Below are 16,951 nucleotides of genomic sequence, written 5' to 3' on the forward strand. Positions count from 1 at the left end.
TTCCAAGCCTCATCCTCAGCTCAGGCTCCCCTGGTACTGTGCCACCCTTCAGTAGGGGTGGGAAGTGGAAGCCAGAAGAGGCAGGGAAGAGTGAGGGGGAGAGAGGTGGCTGGTTGGCAGCCTGGGGACCAGGTACTAATCCCTTGTGGGTTGCATGTGGCCTGCTTGCTACCAGTTTAACTGTCCTGTCCTAGAGAACATACGTAGATTGGTAATGCAATATTACAAAGCATCTAATTGCTCGTGCAGTTTTGAACACTTTTTGAGCATTTGATATATGCATCTTACTAAATACTCTTTTCAATGTAGATAGAAAAAAAAACAGTGGAGAGGACTGGAACAAACAGAAATTGTCTCCGGATAAAATTTTCAAACCTGAGTGTTGAAGTGAGGCTCCTAACCTATCTGAAGTGGTCAGCACCTTTGTAGAGCAGGTGGCTTGCTTTAAGTTCCTTAGATAGTGCTTCAGGAGCATGACTTTCAGGAGCATGACTTTTTGACTCCCAGTTTTTTAAATTCTGGCCTTGTGTATTGAAACTGTTGTTAAGAGCAATTCAGTAATATTATTCTTGATCAATATTAGGATATAATGCAAAGAGAAGCAACAATATTTTCTGGATAGAAAATTGTTCTCTGACTGCATCATGCATCAGCATTTCAGGTGCCAACCATGATTCAAATAGATTAGACAGTGATTGAGAGTAAACTAGTTTGGTCTGTTCTTTTACCCTTTTGGTGAATGTGTAACTGTTAGCTTGGCCATTATAAGCTGTTATATTGTTTTTATGACAAGACATTAAGTTGTGTTAGTGACAGTCCTGTGGTATATTTCCAGTAGTGATTTACAATGCTTAATTACCTGGAATTAGTAAACTGGTAGAGTAGATACGAATGGCACTGCTCAGGGTGGATAAAAATCAATGATTAAATATCAGATTTTTAAATTAAAATCATTTTTTTGATTTATTTATATTTTTCATTTTTTTGTTAAGATGCTTTTTTTTTACAAAAATTAAAGTTTAAATTTAAGATATGTTAAAACTTAAAGATATCATCATGGAATAGGGATTATAACTTCTAATTATATACTATTTGAGACAATATATTCCTGTAACCTTTTTAGAAGTTTTATAAATAAGTCAACTGGCGGTGGACTATATTAGGGGCCTAATCTTATAGGGGTTCCCAGAGGCTTCTCTATAGATTCGTAAAGATTGAAGAAAACCACTCTACCCAGTGGGACTCAATGCTCAGTCTAGAAGATCCCATTAAGCATCTCTGTGATGCTTAGTTTCAGTTCTCAAACTGTGGATTTGAGTCTCCAGAGATCAACAGGCAAGGTTCTTTGGGTAGATGTGATGTCTTTTAGTAGACCAACTAAATAGTTGGAAAAATTGTTCTTTGCAGGCTTTCAGGCACAAATGCCCTTCTTCAGGCATAGGGAGAGTTTGTTGTCTCCAGAGATAGCATCCTTGTTAACAGCAGTATATGGAGATGAGAGATAATAGACCTGATTACCCACCCATCAGCCCTATTGTCCCTGCAAGTTTATGTGCACACAGTTGATCCCTTACCTCTTTCTAAAAGTGCAGAATTTCAAGAAATTCAATAAATAAACAACAAGAATGCACTTTTTGTAGAAAACAGTGTAAAAATCGAGGCTTCCTGACCAGTGATTTAAATCAAATTGATTTAAACCAAATTCACTCTGCTACTAATGCTGCGGTATGTTAGCCCCTGCACACAAGGTAAAGCAGTGCGCTACACTATTTTAACACTAAGTTTTATCAGTAAACTCAGTAACTCTGAGTGGTGTGCTAGCAAAAATTTTCTGTAAGGTAGTGTGAGGGAAATTAGGATGCCTGTCCACAGTGCTACATGATTTCTGGTGATACAGTGGGATACTGCGAGGGCAGGCTGCATCTCACTTCCAAAAAGACAAAAAACAAAACCACCATTTTAGCATCAGTATATAGCCAGAACTTTGGCTGGTAAAACTTTCTAGTGGAAACAAGCTGTTAGGGTCCCAAGTTCCTAAATCATTTTCTTAAATGAAGCTTGGCTTCCTACATCAATTTACATATTCTTCAAAATGTTGATTCTGTTCTGTGATACAAACCTTATGATATGAATGTGTTTATGATTGCTGACTGTGATTTAAAGTGTGATAGTGTTTAATAATTTGTTGAGCCCATAAGCGTAAAAGCACAAGTAATGTGAAAATCATAACCAATTATTCTTAAACATTAAAGAAGAATCCAAAGTAAGTTTTATATAGTTAATGCACAAATTACTTCTGTATTTTGATTAAGGGAAATAGCAGAGTTTTGTCAAGTTGTTTTTTCTGATTTTTGACAGTCTTTGGTGTAATTCTGAAGCAGAGTGAGATTAAAAATAAGGGTGTACCAATAAAGATTTTGTGGGCTGATACCAGTGGCCGATTATTAATCAGCCGTATTGGCTGATACTGATCCAATCCCAATATGCAGCCTGGCAGCTTGGAGAGCAGTGTCTGGCTGGTAAATCTGTTGGGGGGGAAGGGCATGGGTGCAGGGGTGGGGGGGAGAGATTGAAACACCTGCAGTGAGGGAGGGGGTAGGGCTGAGGCAGGGGCTGCACAGGTAGGGTGGGGTGCAAATGGAGCTGTAGCTCGTTTGGGGGGTAGGGAGGGTGGTTCCTACTGCTGCACTCACCTCTGGGGGAAGCATGGGCAGCATGTGCCCCCCAGATCTGTGCGTGGGTGGGCTGCTGGCTGTGGCAACATCTTCTTGGCTGGGGATCTGGACCAGGGCTGCACTCGGAGTGGGTGGGGGCAGGGTGGACAGTGGTAGTGCTGGGGCTATGGGGTAGGCTATAGCCACCCCAAAATTCACCATAGCCCCCCTGTAACTGCCCTTCCCAGCGCTGTAACCACCTGCTCTGTCCACCCCCAGCACAGCCCCAGCCCAGTCCCCTCTCCAGGAAGTGCCTGGTACAGCCCTTGGCCCTGAGCGCCAAGTGGACAGCCCACCTTCACCCTGCACACAGATCTGGGGGGCATGTGCCTCCCATGCCGCCTCTGGGGGTGCACGCAGCGGCAGGACTTCCCCCCCCCCTCCTTCCTGCCCCTCGCTGTGCCCTTCAGACAAGCCATGGCTCTGTCCCGTGCCACACCTCATCCCAGCTGTACAGCGCCTACCCCTGCCCCCCACCCCCACTTACCAGCTGGACACTCCTCTCCAAGCTGCTGGGCTGCACTCCTGCCTGCGTGCATTCTGCGTCTGCGTGCACACGCGTAGCATTTATTGGCAATATTATCAGCTATATCAGCCAAAAAAAGCCAATTGCCAGTAATGTCAATTTTCCTTTTATTGGTGCTGATATGATATGGACTGATGTATTAGTACACCTTTAAAAATAAAATAACATTGTTAACTTTGACTGTTGGTTGCATTTATTCTCTGTATTCTAGGGTCTCTTTGGTGTTCCAGAATTAAGTTGTCCAGAAGGATTTCAAGAAGCACAGGAGAAAGCACTGCAAGAAACAGAGCGACTGGTCTGGAAAGCATATACTACACCTCCTGGACCTGAAATAGTGATGATTTTTGATCAGCTGTCAGATGCGTTGTGTAGAGTGGCAGACTTGGTGAGGGGTTTTTGTTTGGGTTTTTTGTTTGTTTTTCAAGTTGGAAATGATCTCTTGTAAATGGGGTTAGATCACACTGGTTTTTTGAACAGTGCTCCTTACTATCTTGTTGAGCAGTTAATTCAGTTCTGGTGGGCAGGTAAGACTGCTAGGAGCTTTAACATCAGTGCCATGCTTGTAGTATCTTAGGTTATTCTTAGAGATCATCCGTTTTTAGTATATTGAAGACTAATACTGCTTTGATTTATGAGATCTCAAAAGATTGTATTTCCTCTTGTTATTCTGTAGTCCAGCACTATCCAGCTGGCTCTCTGTGGGTTGCATGCAACCTGCAAAAGTTAAGTTGTGGCCCCTGGGCTCCCACTTTGCCACTGGTTGGGAGTGGACATGGGTGCACGCTGCAGTCAGGGGTCTGCTGGGTATCCACATGTTGCACAGCTTCTGGACAGTCGGTGGCTCACCCTGGTGCAGCCTGTGGGCATGTAGCGCCTAGCTGCTTAGAAGATGCACAGCACTGCTGTAGTGTCTCTCTTTCCTCACCCTCTATATATATATGTGTGTGTGTGTGTGTGTGTGTGTGTGTGTGTGTGTGTGTGTGTGTGTGTGTGTGTAATTTTTTTTAAATCACAAAACCCAACTTCAGATAATATAAATTGTCCATTTTTAAGCCTAATGAAGCATGGATACTTTAAGTAGCACAAACATAATTTTTAATGTACCATATTATGTTTCCAAAGTTGATTGTTCGCAATTAAGTTATTGAAGTAAGAGTTTCTTGTTATTTAAATATGTATTAGTTTTAGGAGGTTGAACTTTACTTTTCTTACGGTAGTAATTTTTTTTTAAAGAGCTCTTCTGAGTTAAATTTATAGACTGTGAAGTCTCCTGCAAAGGATATTTTATGATGTGTTGTATTTAATATATTTTTGGAATGTTTTGAATGTTTACATCATTAGTTTTAACTTTTTCCGTTGGTGTGTGATTTATTGCTGTAGTTCATGATGTATTTTTTCAGGTTATATTGTGTGTTAGTTGCATGATCTCTAGGGCCTGAACAAAATCTGAAGGTGTGTTATATCCCACTTGTGATATTAACTTAGATTTACATAAAACGCCAGTCCAATTATTTCAGCCTGTATATCCAAGACCTCACAAATGGGACCTAAATCTGGTCCCACTGACGCCATTCTGTGTTTTAACCTTGACTTCCATAGGAGTAAAACTGAGCATGGCTCTCCTCTGTCTACCCTTCCTATTAGAAAACATCTGGTTAAACACACAAGTATCTTACTCTTCAGATTAAGAAACTTAAAATTTAATTGAAAAATGTTAATATATCTATTTTAAACTCATATAATTCTTTAACATCAATTACACTTTGAATTCAGCAGCAAAGTACATATAAAATTCCCCAGCTATTAAATTCACTTGATTCCACACTTAAAGCACAGTATATATGATTATCTGTACCCATTTTAGCTTTTTCTTCTTAATAGAAATAATATATTATTTTCTTTAAAATACCATTCTTACAAATAACTTTGAATGAAAATAAACTAGAGCATTGCATAATGTGTTTAACAGGTTTTTTGTGGTTGTGTTGTGCAGAAAAGTTGTTTAAGGTTATAGAAGCTGTTTGGGAAACTAACAGTATTATCACACATAATCTGAAATAACAAAAGATGATAAACATTTGGCTTAAGCATAGGTAAACAGCTTAGTCCAGACCTTGAGTAACTGGCTCTTGGAAAGTGTGAAAGTTAAATTGAACAAAGAGCAGTTTATATATAACAAGAAGCATAAGAAAAATCTCATTGCTAAGGGTCTAGCTAACTCGAGGAGGCGGCCAGCTGATTTCGTGGGGAGATTGCAGGACTGACTGCCATATTCGTGAACTGATTGGCTGAGGAGCCCCAGTGGCCCTGCCCCTCTCTGTTGATTGGTTGCAAAGGCTGTCTGTCATGTGGCTCCCCCCCTTACTGCTGATTGGTGGAGAGGGGCAAGGCCTTATGTCAGGCAGAAGTGGCTCCCCCTTTCTCCCCACCTCCCCCCTGGTCTGTGCAGCCAGGCCACAATACCTCTGGGGAGCCAGCATTTTATTTACAGCAAGTTTTCTCTTTTTTTTTTCCCCCCATGGATTTCACAGACATTGCCAGCTTTTGCAGGCAATGTCAGATTTTGCAATTTCAGTAGGTCCCTACTCATTGCACATAACCAGACATTTCTGGTTAGTGTAGTCTCATCTGGGCATGGCTCAGGAGGCTCAGTGGCATCAATCACTCACAAGCTTCTACTTCTGGGGTAGTGCCTTGCCAAGTAGGCCACTAGGCCCTGATCCTGAAGGCATGCATATAGTTCATCTTATGGACTTCAGGGAAACTTTTCCCAAGGTGAAATTAGATCTGTGTTTAAGTGCTTGCAGGATTGAGGTTTTAGTGAAATCTATCACATTGGTTCTTTTCAGATTTCCTGTTTTATTGAAAGGCTCAATTGGTTTTTAAATCTTACATGATATCTTTTCCAAGAAGATCTGTTCCATTAGTCTATTCCTCTGCAAATATTAATCTCTCGCTGTAGGTTCTGTCAATTCTTGGGTAACTAAAATTTTATCATGAAGTTATACATTATGTATAGAATGTCCTTTTTGCAAGCTAGCATTTTACTTTAAAACAGCACAACTTAAGAGTTCTTAAAATATAAGCTAGTACATTTTAGAAAAACAGTAAAACTACACGTTTGGGGTTTTTTTTAACGAGGACTGGTTAAAAAAATAAGTGTTTTCTTATCAGTAAGATTCAAAAGCCTTGGCTTCTTGAGAGTGATACTTATTAGGAATAGAAATTTTCTCTAAAGCACTTACCTAATTGAAAATAATAATAAAAAGTTGGAAAATATTTTCTTTGGATTGAAATTATTCTGTAGCAATTAATAGCTGTCAACACATTCTCAACAGATTTGTAATGAGAAAACAGAGTTATGCCAAATTGCTCAGTGAGAAAAATATTGCAGGTAATAGCATAAATGTGTGTTATGCTAAATGAAACTCCTTTGAATACTCGCTTAAATTTAAGATTTCAAATTAAGACCCTTCTTTTATTTTATTTTGATGTCAGGCTGACTTTGTGAAGATTGCCCATCCTGATTATACATTCAGAGAGGCTGCTGAAGAAGCCTGCAGAAACATTGGTACTATGGTAGAAAAGTATGTTGATGTTATTCTGTTGAATTAATAGTGATTTGCATGTGTTTGAAAATACTGTATTATGCATAAAGTAGTTTGTTTTTTTTGTCTGTTGCTATTATGCATCCAGGGGTGGTCATTTTTCATAACAAAGACTAGCCTGCTGTTATTAATTAATGAGTTATTTAAAGTTTCATCTCTATTATGTCTGGTATAATGTAATTCTACTTTAGTTTTAAGTTATATCTGGAACAGTTTTTCATTACACAATTTACTTTGAAATCTATGCTGTTGGAGCTAAATTTTCTAAAATTCCGGGCAGGTTTTTTTCCCCTGCCTGTGAAGTAAGTGTAATTTAGGAATGGCAGAATGCTTGTATTTCAGATTTAAGACATTAAAGCGTACAACACCTTTTCTGCTTGTGTGCCAACTTCTTGAATTCTTGCCTTATGTGAAAAAGGAGAGGAAAGTCTTCCATTGATACTCAGAAAATAAATGTTGGGTCTGTGTCCCATTAGATATCTACATTAATGTGCAGTGCTGTTTTACCTTTTAGCCTTCTGAAAGGCCTTTGTAGCTGAAACATCCCCCCCTCCCCCCCAAATTTGATAAGACATGCATATAGCATTGATTTCAATTGATGGTGCATAGAACACACCCCTTAGTATCCCCTCGCTGTACCCCCTCGGGAGGCTGGAGTCAAGCAGGGGAATGAGCAGGAGGCTGGAGAGAGCAGGGGAATGCCTCCAGGGGCTGTCTCCAGCCTCCTGCTCATTGCCCTGCTTTCTCCAGCCTCGAGAGGCTGGAGATGAGCAGGGGAATGAGTAGGGGGCTGGAGACCAGCAGGAGGCTGGAGACAGGCCCCTAGAAATGAGCTGGAGATATTCCCCAGCTCTCTCTAGCCTCCTACTCCTTCTCTGCTACTGCTGGTGAGTGTTGGGGGGGGGGGGGGGGGGGGGGGGCTGGGAGAGCCAGCGGGGAACTGGGGGAAGAAGTGGGGGTGGGGGGAACAAGCAGGGAGAACTGGGGAGAACGAATGAGGGGTGGGGGGAACAAACGGGGAGTTGGGGAAGGTCCCCTCCCCCCTCCTCCAGCCTCCCCACACCCTACTTACCTAGAATAAGCCGGGTCAAGGTCCCTGCAGTTTGCACCACTGCCTGCCCCACCCGGGCAGGCAGCATGCTTCAGGACCGGGGAAAGGGCCAATCACAGAGATGCTCTGGCAGGCTACCAGAGTGTCTCTGTGGCGGACTGAGCTTCCGGTTGTCTCAGGACACAGTCTGGGATTGTGCCCTGATGTGTATTTTTCCCCCAGGGTATTATATCCAGGGGTCCAGTTTTGTTCCCCCACTGCAAATTTGCAGTGCAGGAAACATTTTTTTATTCTCACACATGCTTCTTGCAGCGTCTTGCAGCGTGCCTTGGATAACTAATTTTTGACTAACAAAAGTAAGACTTTGCTTATATAGAACCTGCCACACACAGACCTTAGTTGGGCTGTGTGATATCTGAGAGATAGGTGTGATAAATATTATGTCCATTTTACAAATGGACACACAAAGGCACAAAGTAATTAAATGACTTTCTATAGTTAAATGAATTGATATTAGAAACTAGGTCTTTGTACTTTTGTGTTGTACATGTCAGATTTTGTTGCAAAGAAATGCTATTCTTAAACTTTTCCTATTTGCTACAATTACTTGTCTTTTAAAAATAAAGATCTATAGCCATGCATAACTACTTACGCTCATTTTATAGGTTTTACATCTGTTTGTGATTAGAAAACAAGCCATGGCTTCATCTAATGTATTTCAGGAAAAGTTTAAATTCTGCCTTTTAAGTTAGTAATACTAAAAGACTGAAATGTCAATAACTGTCATTAATACCTGATGATTTCTCTTTTTCTATTTCTAGGTTAAACACAGATGTTGAACTTTGTCAAAGTTTGAAACAGCTGTTGGCTGATAAAAAGGTGATGGATTCTCTAGATCCAGAAACTAGGTACCTCTTAATGTTAAGCATTCTAAACATTTTATAAATTATTACATTATTTCTGTTGTTAAATTGATGAATACAACTGCAAAACCCTTAAGGACCTTAGAATAATGGGCGCTGAGTATTTTCCATTCCATTGTTAATGTGTTGGCTACAAATGTCCAACTCGGGATCCTTAAAATTCTGGTTTATTAGGCAGATTGAAACACTGTAATGAAGTTAAATCATAAACCTTGGGGCTGGTCTCCACGCACGCACGCACGCACGCACGCACGCACGCACGCACGCACGCTACAAGAGTCAGGTATACCTATCCTACAGGCGCTGGAGTCTGGCTTCTTTCAGCGTGGTGTTATCTTCCAGAAGAGGGTCGCTGGCTGGTCCTTCTGGCAAGACAGGTCGGGTGCTGGTCAAATTGGAGATCAAGAGGGTGTCCCTGAGGGTCACTTTTCACTGCTTTTTATCTGTCCTTGGCAGACTTTGGTGACTCCCCAGTTTTCAGGTTTGCCCAATCCAGGAGTCATTGACCCTCGTGGGACTTTCCCCCTCGGTGGCTACTGGATGGCATCTGTCAGCCCCAGGGGTTGTCCACCGCATGTACATGCAGGTTTGGGAGTCCGTTGGTAAATTTTGAATAGGGCTCTGGGAGCAGTCGATCTGGAGATATTCAGCCCAAAAGTTGGTCCCTGGCGTTGATTAACTCAGGCCAGGGCTTCTAGCCCTTGATCAGTGATGTTTAGAGATGTCCTGGTTGCTACATTGTCTTCTATTGATTTCTTCCCTTGGTTGATCTGCAATTTCCCAGGTGTTAATTGCTGCCTGCTACCGTGTTACACATTCAATCACTGATTCACTCCCTCTTTCAGGGGCCAGCCTGATCCAGGGAAGCGGCAGTTTGACTCCTGCCCTTGTTAACATTGTTACTAAACACATATATAGTTGAAAGTTGAAAGGTGAGGAGTATAAAATATAAGCACACAAATAGATAAAAATACCAAAATACAAGGGGAGATATAAAATGCACACATACACATTTTAAAACACAATTCCTTATCTTAAAGTGAAAGAGGAAGGAAGAAAAGGTAGAAGAGGGAAAACATATCCAAGGAGGGGAGAGCAACTGCAGGCAAGAGGAAAAGGGGTTTTCTGCTACAAATGCATCTTTATTATTCTTTGAGAATATACTTTCAGAGTAGCTGCTAAATTCAGTGTTTTGATTACAGTTTGTCATGTGTGAAAGAATACACATAATATATTTTTTTGAATGTATATAGCTAAAAAGTATGAAAGATTGCACTGCTGAAATATTTATATGATGAAACAAAATTTCCCCATAAAACCAACTAAACCACCTGGTGGTGTTCTGCTATGGGGTATGTGGAACAGTGGAAACAGTAATAAGGTTTGAACTTAGTAAGGAAAATAAGGAGTGGGAAATATGTGTATTTATTTAGACATACAAAGTAAATGGAGTGCCTGTCCATTCATTCTTGAGATAATTTAAATCCTAAACCATAAACTGTATCTACAGTGCACTGAAAAAATGCTGAACTGATAACTTTAAGTTATTTACTCACAATTAAAGTTTCCAATGAAATCAAACATATTTATTAATGGAAGTTGGGTATTGTGAAGTGCATTTTTATTCTCTAGGACAGTGATTCTCAATCAGAGTGTTGTAAGAAACTTTAAGGGTGCTGGCCTATATTAGTGCTGTCAGCTGTGCTAGCCTACATGTTTTACAAAATAAACAGAGATTTCAGATGGGAATCCGTATTATCAAACATATTCTGATCTGTTGTGGTCTTTCTGAGGTCTTTACAACAGAAATAATTGCTCCTGTAGTCAAATAACAAGTGAAAGCAAAGAGCTGGCATCTTTTTGAGGGGTGCCTCAAATCTAAAAAGGTTGAGAAGAATTGCTGTAGAGTCAAATTAGCCCATCATCATGCATATTTTAAGTTGTATTTTGCTGTAACTAGTGTTTTTACTGCTTCCTGTTTATATGCATCTTTTGATTTATTCTTTGTGTTGCAATGAAAATGTTATAGTGTTAAATGCATGTCTTTATTAGAAATAATGAGTTTACTTTTCCTCCAAGAATCAAACATCAAGACTCTTTCCCTGATCATTCAAAATAAGTGAAAAGTCAAATTAATAAATTTCCACAAATCAAAATTCAGATACTTGTTCAAAGATTGTTTCAGAGCAATCACAAAATGTAAGCCTGTTGAAAGGGTAAGTCTATGACAAAATAGTTCTGTCTTATGATATACTAGGTAATTGTGCTTTGTGTGACCAAACTAAAATATATTCTGTAAAATGTAGAATGCTAAAATGAATGATTGTTATAGAAAAAAAAAAAGAAAAAAAGTAAAAATAATGTTTGCTAAGAAATCAGGTCATTTTAACAGGGGTTTACTGTATTTTAGGCGAGTGGCAGAACTTTTTATGTTTGATTTTGAGATCAGTGGCATTCATTTGGATGAAGAAAAGGTAATTTTTTTGGCTATTATATTTTAATAGAGATTGCTTTTTAACTGTCAAATTCCTAGTTTAGATAGTGTCCTGTTCACTTTTTTGGAGCCTAATTGGTCCTATGGGGAATTAATACACACAATTTTTTGTCTTGTGATGTGCCGGAGATCCGCCACTTTGGAGTAGACTTGATTAATCAAGTGTGCTCTGCGCATGAGCTGATGTGAACTGCACTGCACCATGTGCAGTTGTATAAACAGTGATATGCGCGTCAGTGCCCAGAAAATGTAAACAGTGCGCTTTTGAACTAAAACACCATGCTTGCATGTGTAAAAATGTCCTTAGTCCCCAGGTTTGCCCTTTCATGCTATACCAGGGAGTTATAAGCAGTGCCTTGGGGAATTCTCTCAGAGCAAATTAGGTGCATTTTTAAGCTATCTCAGGAAAAACATGCTTCCCATTATCTAGATAACTGAGTAATCAAAACGTTAGTAGGGATCAAATCTATGTTTAGACCACAGTTTATGTTCTGGCATTAGTAAGTTTCATGGTAGCTTACCCAAAACTTCATCTGGGTTTATCAGAGCTGGCAGATTTCATTGAGATCTGTGTTGCCTAAATATCCTTCCTGTTGTTTGTGGCATACAAGCTGTATTTCTACATGAGACGATCTCTTTTACAACTTTTGAGTTCCCACAAGTCCAGGCCCACACAAAGACTGTTGGACTACGTGCAGGTGGCAGGCTGGTCACAGGGGTTTGAGATGCTGCAAGAGACGCATGTGGGCTTGTCTGGACGTGCCCATAGAGTCATAGATAAGTACAGCTGGAAGGGATCTCCACAGGTCATGAATCTCTGCCTGAGGCAGGATCATTCCTATCCAAACCATCCCATACAACTATAATTTAAACCCTGACACAACATAAACCTAACACCCTAACCTGCCCCAGGTAAAGCAGAGGAACCCTGGCAGCAAATGTCATGCTTCTATAAAATGTTTTCAATATGTGCTCAAGAGGTCCTGGGTAGAGGTCCACGGCCCTCGCTACAGAGTAAAGCAAAAACCCCTATAGTGTGTACCAGTCTGACATGGGGTAAAATTCCTTCCTGATCCCAAATATGGCAGTTGGTCTGACTCTGAGTGGAGGGGCAAGACCCTCTAGTCAGGAACCCCCGGGTTTGCTCTGAGTAGGACAGAGGTGGGCAATTATTTTGGGCAGAAGGCCGCTTACCCAGTTTTGGCAGGCTGTCGAGGGCTGCATGGGTAGTCCCGCCCCTTGACAGGTGCCCCGCCCCCTGGTCACCACCAATGTCCCAATGTCTTGGGACCAGTGTCCCAGGGCCAGCATCGGTGGGGCCCAGAGCAGGGCACAGGCCGGCAGGGGTCTGTGGATCTGGGCTGGGCTGGGCTACACCAGCAGGGAGTGGGGAGCTGGCCCGGCTCCATAGAGCTCCTGCTGGCTGGGACCCCGTGCTCCTGCCATCCTGCTCTGGGCCCTGCCGGCGCAGGGCCTGGGACACTGGTGCAGGCCCTGTGCTCCCACTGACTCCCAGCCCGCTCACGCCCAGTGCCCCCCAGTCCCATGGTACAGGCAGGGGGCAGCGCACAGCCCTGACCCCCTGTTCACCAGCAGGGAAGAAGCTGGTGCCGAGCGTGGAGAAAAGTGTCCCCTCACCTGCCCCATGGCCTGCGCTCCCTGCTCTGCAGGCACTTGCAGCCCGTGTGGGGCTGTCCCAGGCAGCTTCATGCGGGCTGCAGGTGGCTGCAGCATGGGGCGCTGGACATGGGGCGGGCGAGGGGTTGCTTTGCTCTGTGCAGGGAAGGAGCCCAGGGAAAAGCTGAGCACGGGGGGGGAACAGCTCCTCCCCCTGCCCGGTGCCTCACGCTGCAGGCGCTCGCTCCGGACAGAATGCGGCTGTCTGGAGCAGGTACAGGCAGCCCCACCTGGGCTGCAAGCAGCTGCAGCGTGGGGCACTGGGTGTGGGTGGGAAGGAGCCGCGCTTCCCTCCCGCGCTCCTTCCTTGCCTGGGGTCCCTCCCTCACTTACCTGAGCTTCCCATGGGGGGCAGCCACATGCTCCCAGCCCAGAAACACCTGCTGGGGCTTCCAGCTGGGGCCAGGCGGCTGCTGTTGTTGGAGCCCGCTGGGCTTCCCCTGGGTCTTACTGCCCTTGGTTCCTGTCATTTTTGACAGGAACCAAGGGCAGAGAAATATTAATTTTCTACATTGTTTTAGGGGTCCCATGGGCCAGGTAGAAGGCCTTGCAGGCCATACATTGCCCACTCCTGGAGTAGGAGAATCGGCACACCCCAGTCATAGTCCTCAGCCTTAGTTGTAGCCAACACCCAATGCCTCTGGGGAGGTTTAAAAACACGATGACACATAGCAAGGAAAAAACTGGGAAGGGGAGCAGGAGCAGCCAGTAAAGTCCAGAAGCATGGGAAATACCCACTTCCTTGGATAGATAAGGTTCAAATCTACCCTGCCGCCTTTTTGATTTCAGACTAATACAGCTAGCTACGTCTCTCCCTAATCTTACTCGTGCTACTTAGCATTTCTTTGGCAGCTACAGACCTGTGTTGCAGAGACATAAATCTAGGGAATAGTATTTAGTGTAACCTAAACATCTATAATGTGATATAATATCTGAAAACAAGATTTGTGCTTTTGAGTAGCAGCTGGAATATGTCCTCACGAGTTCTGACATCATCCATTGAAATTTGAAACTTGACTGCTGAATTTTATTTCTCAGTTGTGTTTATGCTAATGATTATTGGTCTCACCTCATTTTGCCTTTCATCCACTACTGCCAGCTTTCACCTGTCCATCCGCACTTTCCTCTTTTGCTTCTTTCTTTCCCTGCCAACTCACCTTTTTACCATTTGTTTTTTTGTCAGGCTAATTTTTATTTCTCCCATCAGACTCCAATAATTTCTTCCTGTCTCCCACCTCAATCTTGCTTTATCCCTACAAAAAAAAAAAAATCCAAAGCGCTCCCCCCCCCCCCCCCCCCCCCCCAAAAAAAAGCAAGTATCTTTTATTTTAAAAGATAGGGATAAAGATAGATGGAAGTATTATGGCATCATGTCCTTGTCACTTTTGTGTTTGACGCTTCATGAGTATTTCATATCCTTTCTCCCAACTTGCTCCTGTTTTGTCTGTTTATAGGTAGCTTTTACAGCCAAGACTGTTCTTAACTTTGGCATTAGAAGTAGACTTGTTGAAGCAAATGGGACTACTTACAATAGTGAAGTTAAGTCTGTATGTAACCATTTGCAGGAAAGAATCTTGGATTATAAATTCTTTAGGTTAGGGATTGCATTTTTTTTGCATATCTATATATACCACCTAGCAGCTTGTGGTATTTAGGAAGTAGGGCAATATAAATGTAAGATGATCAGACATGAGTGTTACATAGTCCATCAGTGGTAACTGCTAATGTAGCTGATGTTTCCATAATTTATTCTATTCCTGCTGCCCTGTTTCTCGTGGGTCACCTGCGGAGTAATTTGAGTGTGTCAGAATTTTAGAACTATTTACCACTTATACATTATAAAAGGCATAAAAGCTACCCAGAATCTATTTTAACGCGTTTTCTTCTAAAAGGCAAACCTTTATGAAGTGTGTGTGTATGTATTTTATATATAAGATATGCAAACACATGGACAACATTTTGATCTTCTCATTAAAGTCATTTGTAAAACTCATACTCCCTTTGCACAGAATCAGGTCTAATCAGGATTTCATTTATATCACAGGCCTGATCCTAAGTAAATAAATATTTGCTGGATATAAGCCGTGATATAGTTTAGTTGTATAAATTGTCTTCTATGGCTGTGGAACACTGAGAGTTACTTGAACTATGTTTTAAGGGAATGTATATTTCATATTTTTTCTCCTACAGCGTAAAAAGGCTGTGAACCTTAATGTCCGAATATTGGATTTGTGTAATGAATTTCTTATGGGAACTCATCTTCCCAACAAGATTGACAAGTGCAATTTGCCAGAACACGTTCGCTACAACTTCTTAGTTGATGGAAACTACGTACAAATCTCTGGTTTGCATGCAGACTGTCCAGATGATCTGGTATGTATTATCTACCTTCACTGCAGCATGCCCAGAGTAGGAAGGTGCAATTTTCATTTTAGGTGATAGACTCTTAGGGTGCAGACAGCTAAAAATAGGGAACAAGAACTTCAGGTTAGGATTTAAGTGATATTTATTTTGCTTTTCTCAAAACAAATTAGTTCAGAAGTGTTAATGATAGTGACTCAGGCTGTTCCATATACAGCTGTTTAATTTTTATATGAACGTAGACCAAAGATAGTTGCTGAACCCATGTTACCAAAACTGTTTTTAAACACAAACAATGCTTACTCTTGTTCTTTATTAAATTCCTTTTATGGCATCTTTTATAAGTATGCTTATAAATTAGTAGGTAGTTTGGATGCTTTAAAGTCTGACTGACTTGCCCCCCCCCCCCCTTTTTTTTTTTTTTTGAGCATGACCTTAAAAATAAGTTGTAGGAAACTGCCACAGTTAGGAATCTTCTATGCAGTTAAGTAATATCTCATATAAAATCATTTTTAACTGTTTATTTCTGGGAAGGTAAAAGTAAGTTGTTCCATGTTTAAATTCTTTATTTATAATTAGTCCAGCAGAGGTGTAGAATTCAAAATATAACTTGTCAGTTGAATGAGGAATAATTATATAAGTATCTATATCCATGGTGATGAGATGTTTTTATCATTTGGTAATGTTGCTATTGCAGTTGAACTTTACCTTTTCATTTTCTCTTACTCATTTTGCATTGTCAGAGATTTTAAAATAAGAAGGTAGCATAGCTTGAAGGTGGGCTTGTTTAAATAGAGCAGGCTCTTCCAGTAAAAATACAATGACATCTCGGGTAGTAAAATATTATGTTTTTGTTACACAAATTTGTGCTGGATGTTTTGGATGATCTTGTTTTGAGGGGTATAAAATGGATCACAAATAGTAGGAGGTTAAGCAGGTAGTCTTTACCTCTCCCTTTTTCTAATAAATAAGAGAGTGATAGCCCTCAGTTGTAATTGCTATTTATTTATGTATTTATTTATTTACTTAAATTTATATGCTCCCATTCCACAAAATAAGGCTTATTAGACTTTAAAAAGTTGTTTAATAGGGCTGTGCAAAGCTTTGGTAGCCAATTTGATTCAGAGGAGATTTGGCCAGATTCGGGGACTGAGTTTCCGAATCGAATTGGGAGCCCAGTTAAAAGCTCAGAATTGATTCAAGGCATCCATAGATTCATAGATTGTAAGGCCAGAAGGGACCTCAGAAGATCATTGGGTCCAGTCTCCTCCACCAAGCAGGAAAGATAACTGGGTGTCAAGTGATTCCAGCAAGGTGACTGTCCAGTCTCCTCTTGAAGATTTCCAGGGTAGGCGATTGCATCACCTCTGGAGGGAGCTTATTCCACAGTCTGGCCACCCTGACTGTGAAGAAGTTTTTCTAATGTTGAGCCTGAATCTATCTTCCAGGAGTTTTGTGGCCATTACTCCTGGTTTTCCCCTCGGGTGTCCTGGTGAACAGTTGCTCACCGAGCTTTTGATGTACTCCCCTAGTAAGCTGCTGCCAGGTTCCCCCTCAGCCTTCTTTTCCTCAGTCTGAAGGGCCCCAGATCCCTCAG

General features: G+C 41.6%; 1 protein-coding gene across 3 annotated transcripts in view; it reads left to right on the forward strand.

Annotated features, from left to right (window-relative positions):
* The window catches only part of MIPEP (mitochondrial intermediate peptidase), a 100,344-nt gene that overhangs the window by 1,943 nt on the left and 81,450 nt on the right, over positions 1 to 16,951 (forward strand). For all 3 annotated transcript variants that reach the window (XM_019497373.2, XM_059720436.1, XM_059720433.1), the window contains exons 2-6: positions 3,452 to 3,625; positions 6,739 to 6,827; positions 8,721 to 8,807; positions 11,233 to 11,296; positions 15,184 to 15,366. In XM_019497373.2, coding sequence (XP_019352918.2) covers positions 3,452 to 3,625; positions 6,739 to 6,827; positions 8,721 to 8,807; positions 11,233 to 11,296; positions 15,184 to 15,366 — 597 coding nt within the window. The remainder of the gene's footprint in view (positions 1 to 3,451; positions 3,626 to 6,738; positions 6,828 to 8,720; positions 8,808 to 11,232; positions 11,297 to 15,183; positions 15,367 to 16,951) is intronic.

This window comes from Alligator mississippiensis, chromosome 1, assembly GCF_030867095.1.
Source record: "Alligator mississippiensis isolate rAllMis1 chromosome 1, rAllMis1, whole genome shotgun sequence".
NCBI classification, from domain to species: Eukaryota; Metazoa; Chordata; order Crocodylia; family Alligatoridae; genus Alligator; species Alligator mississippiensis.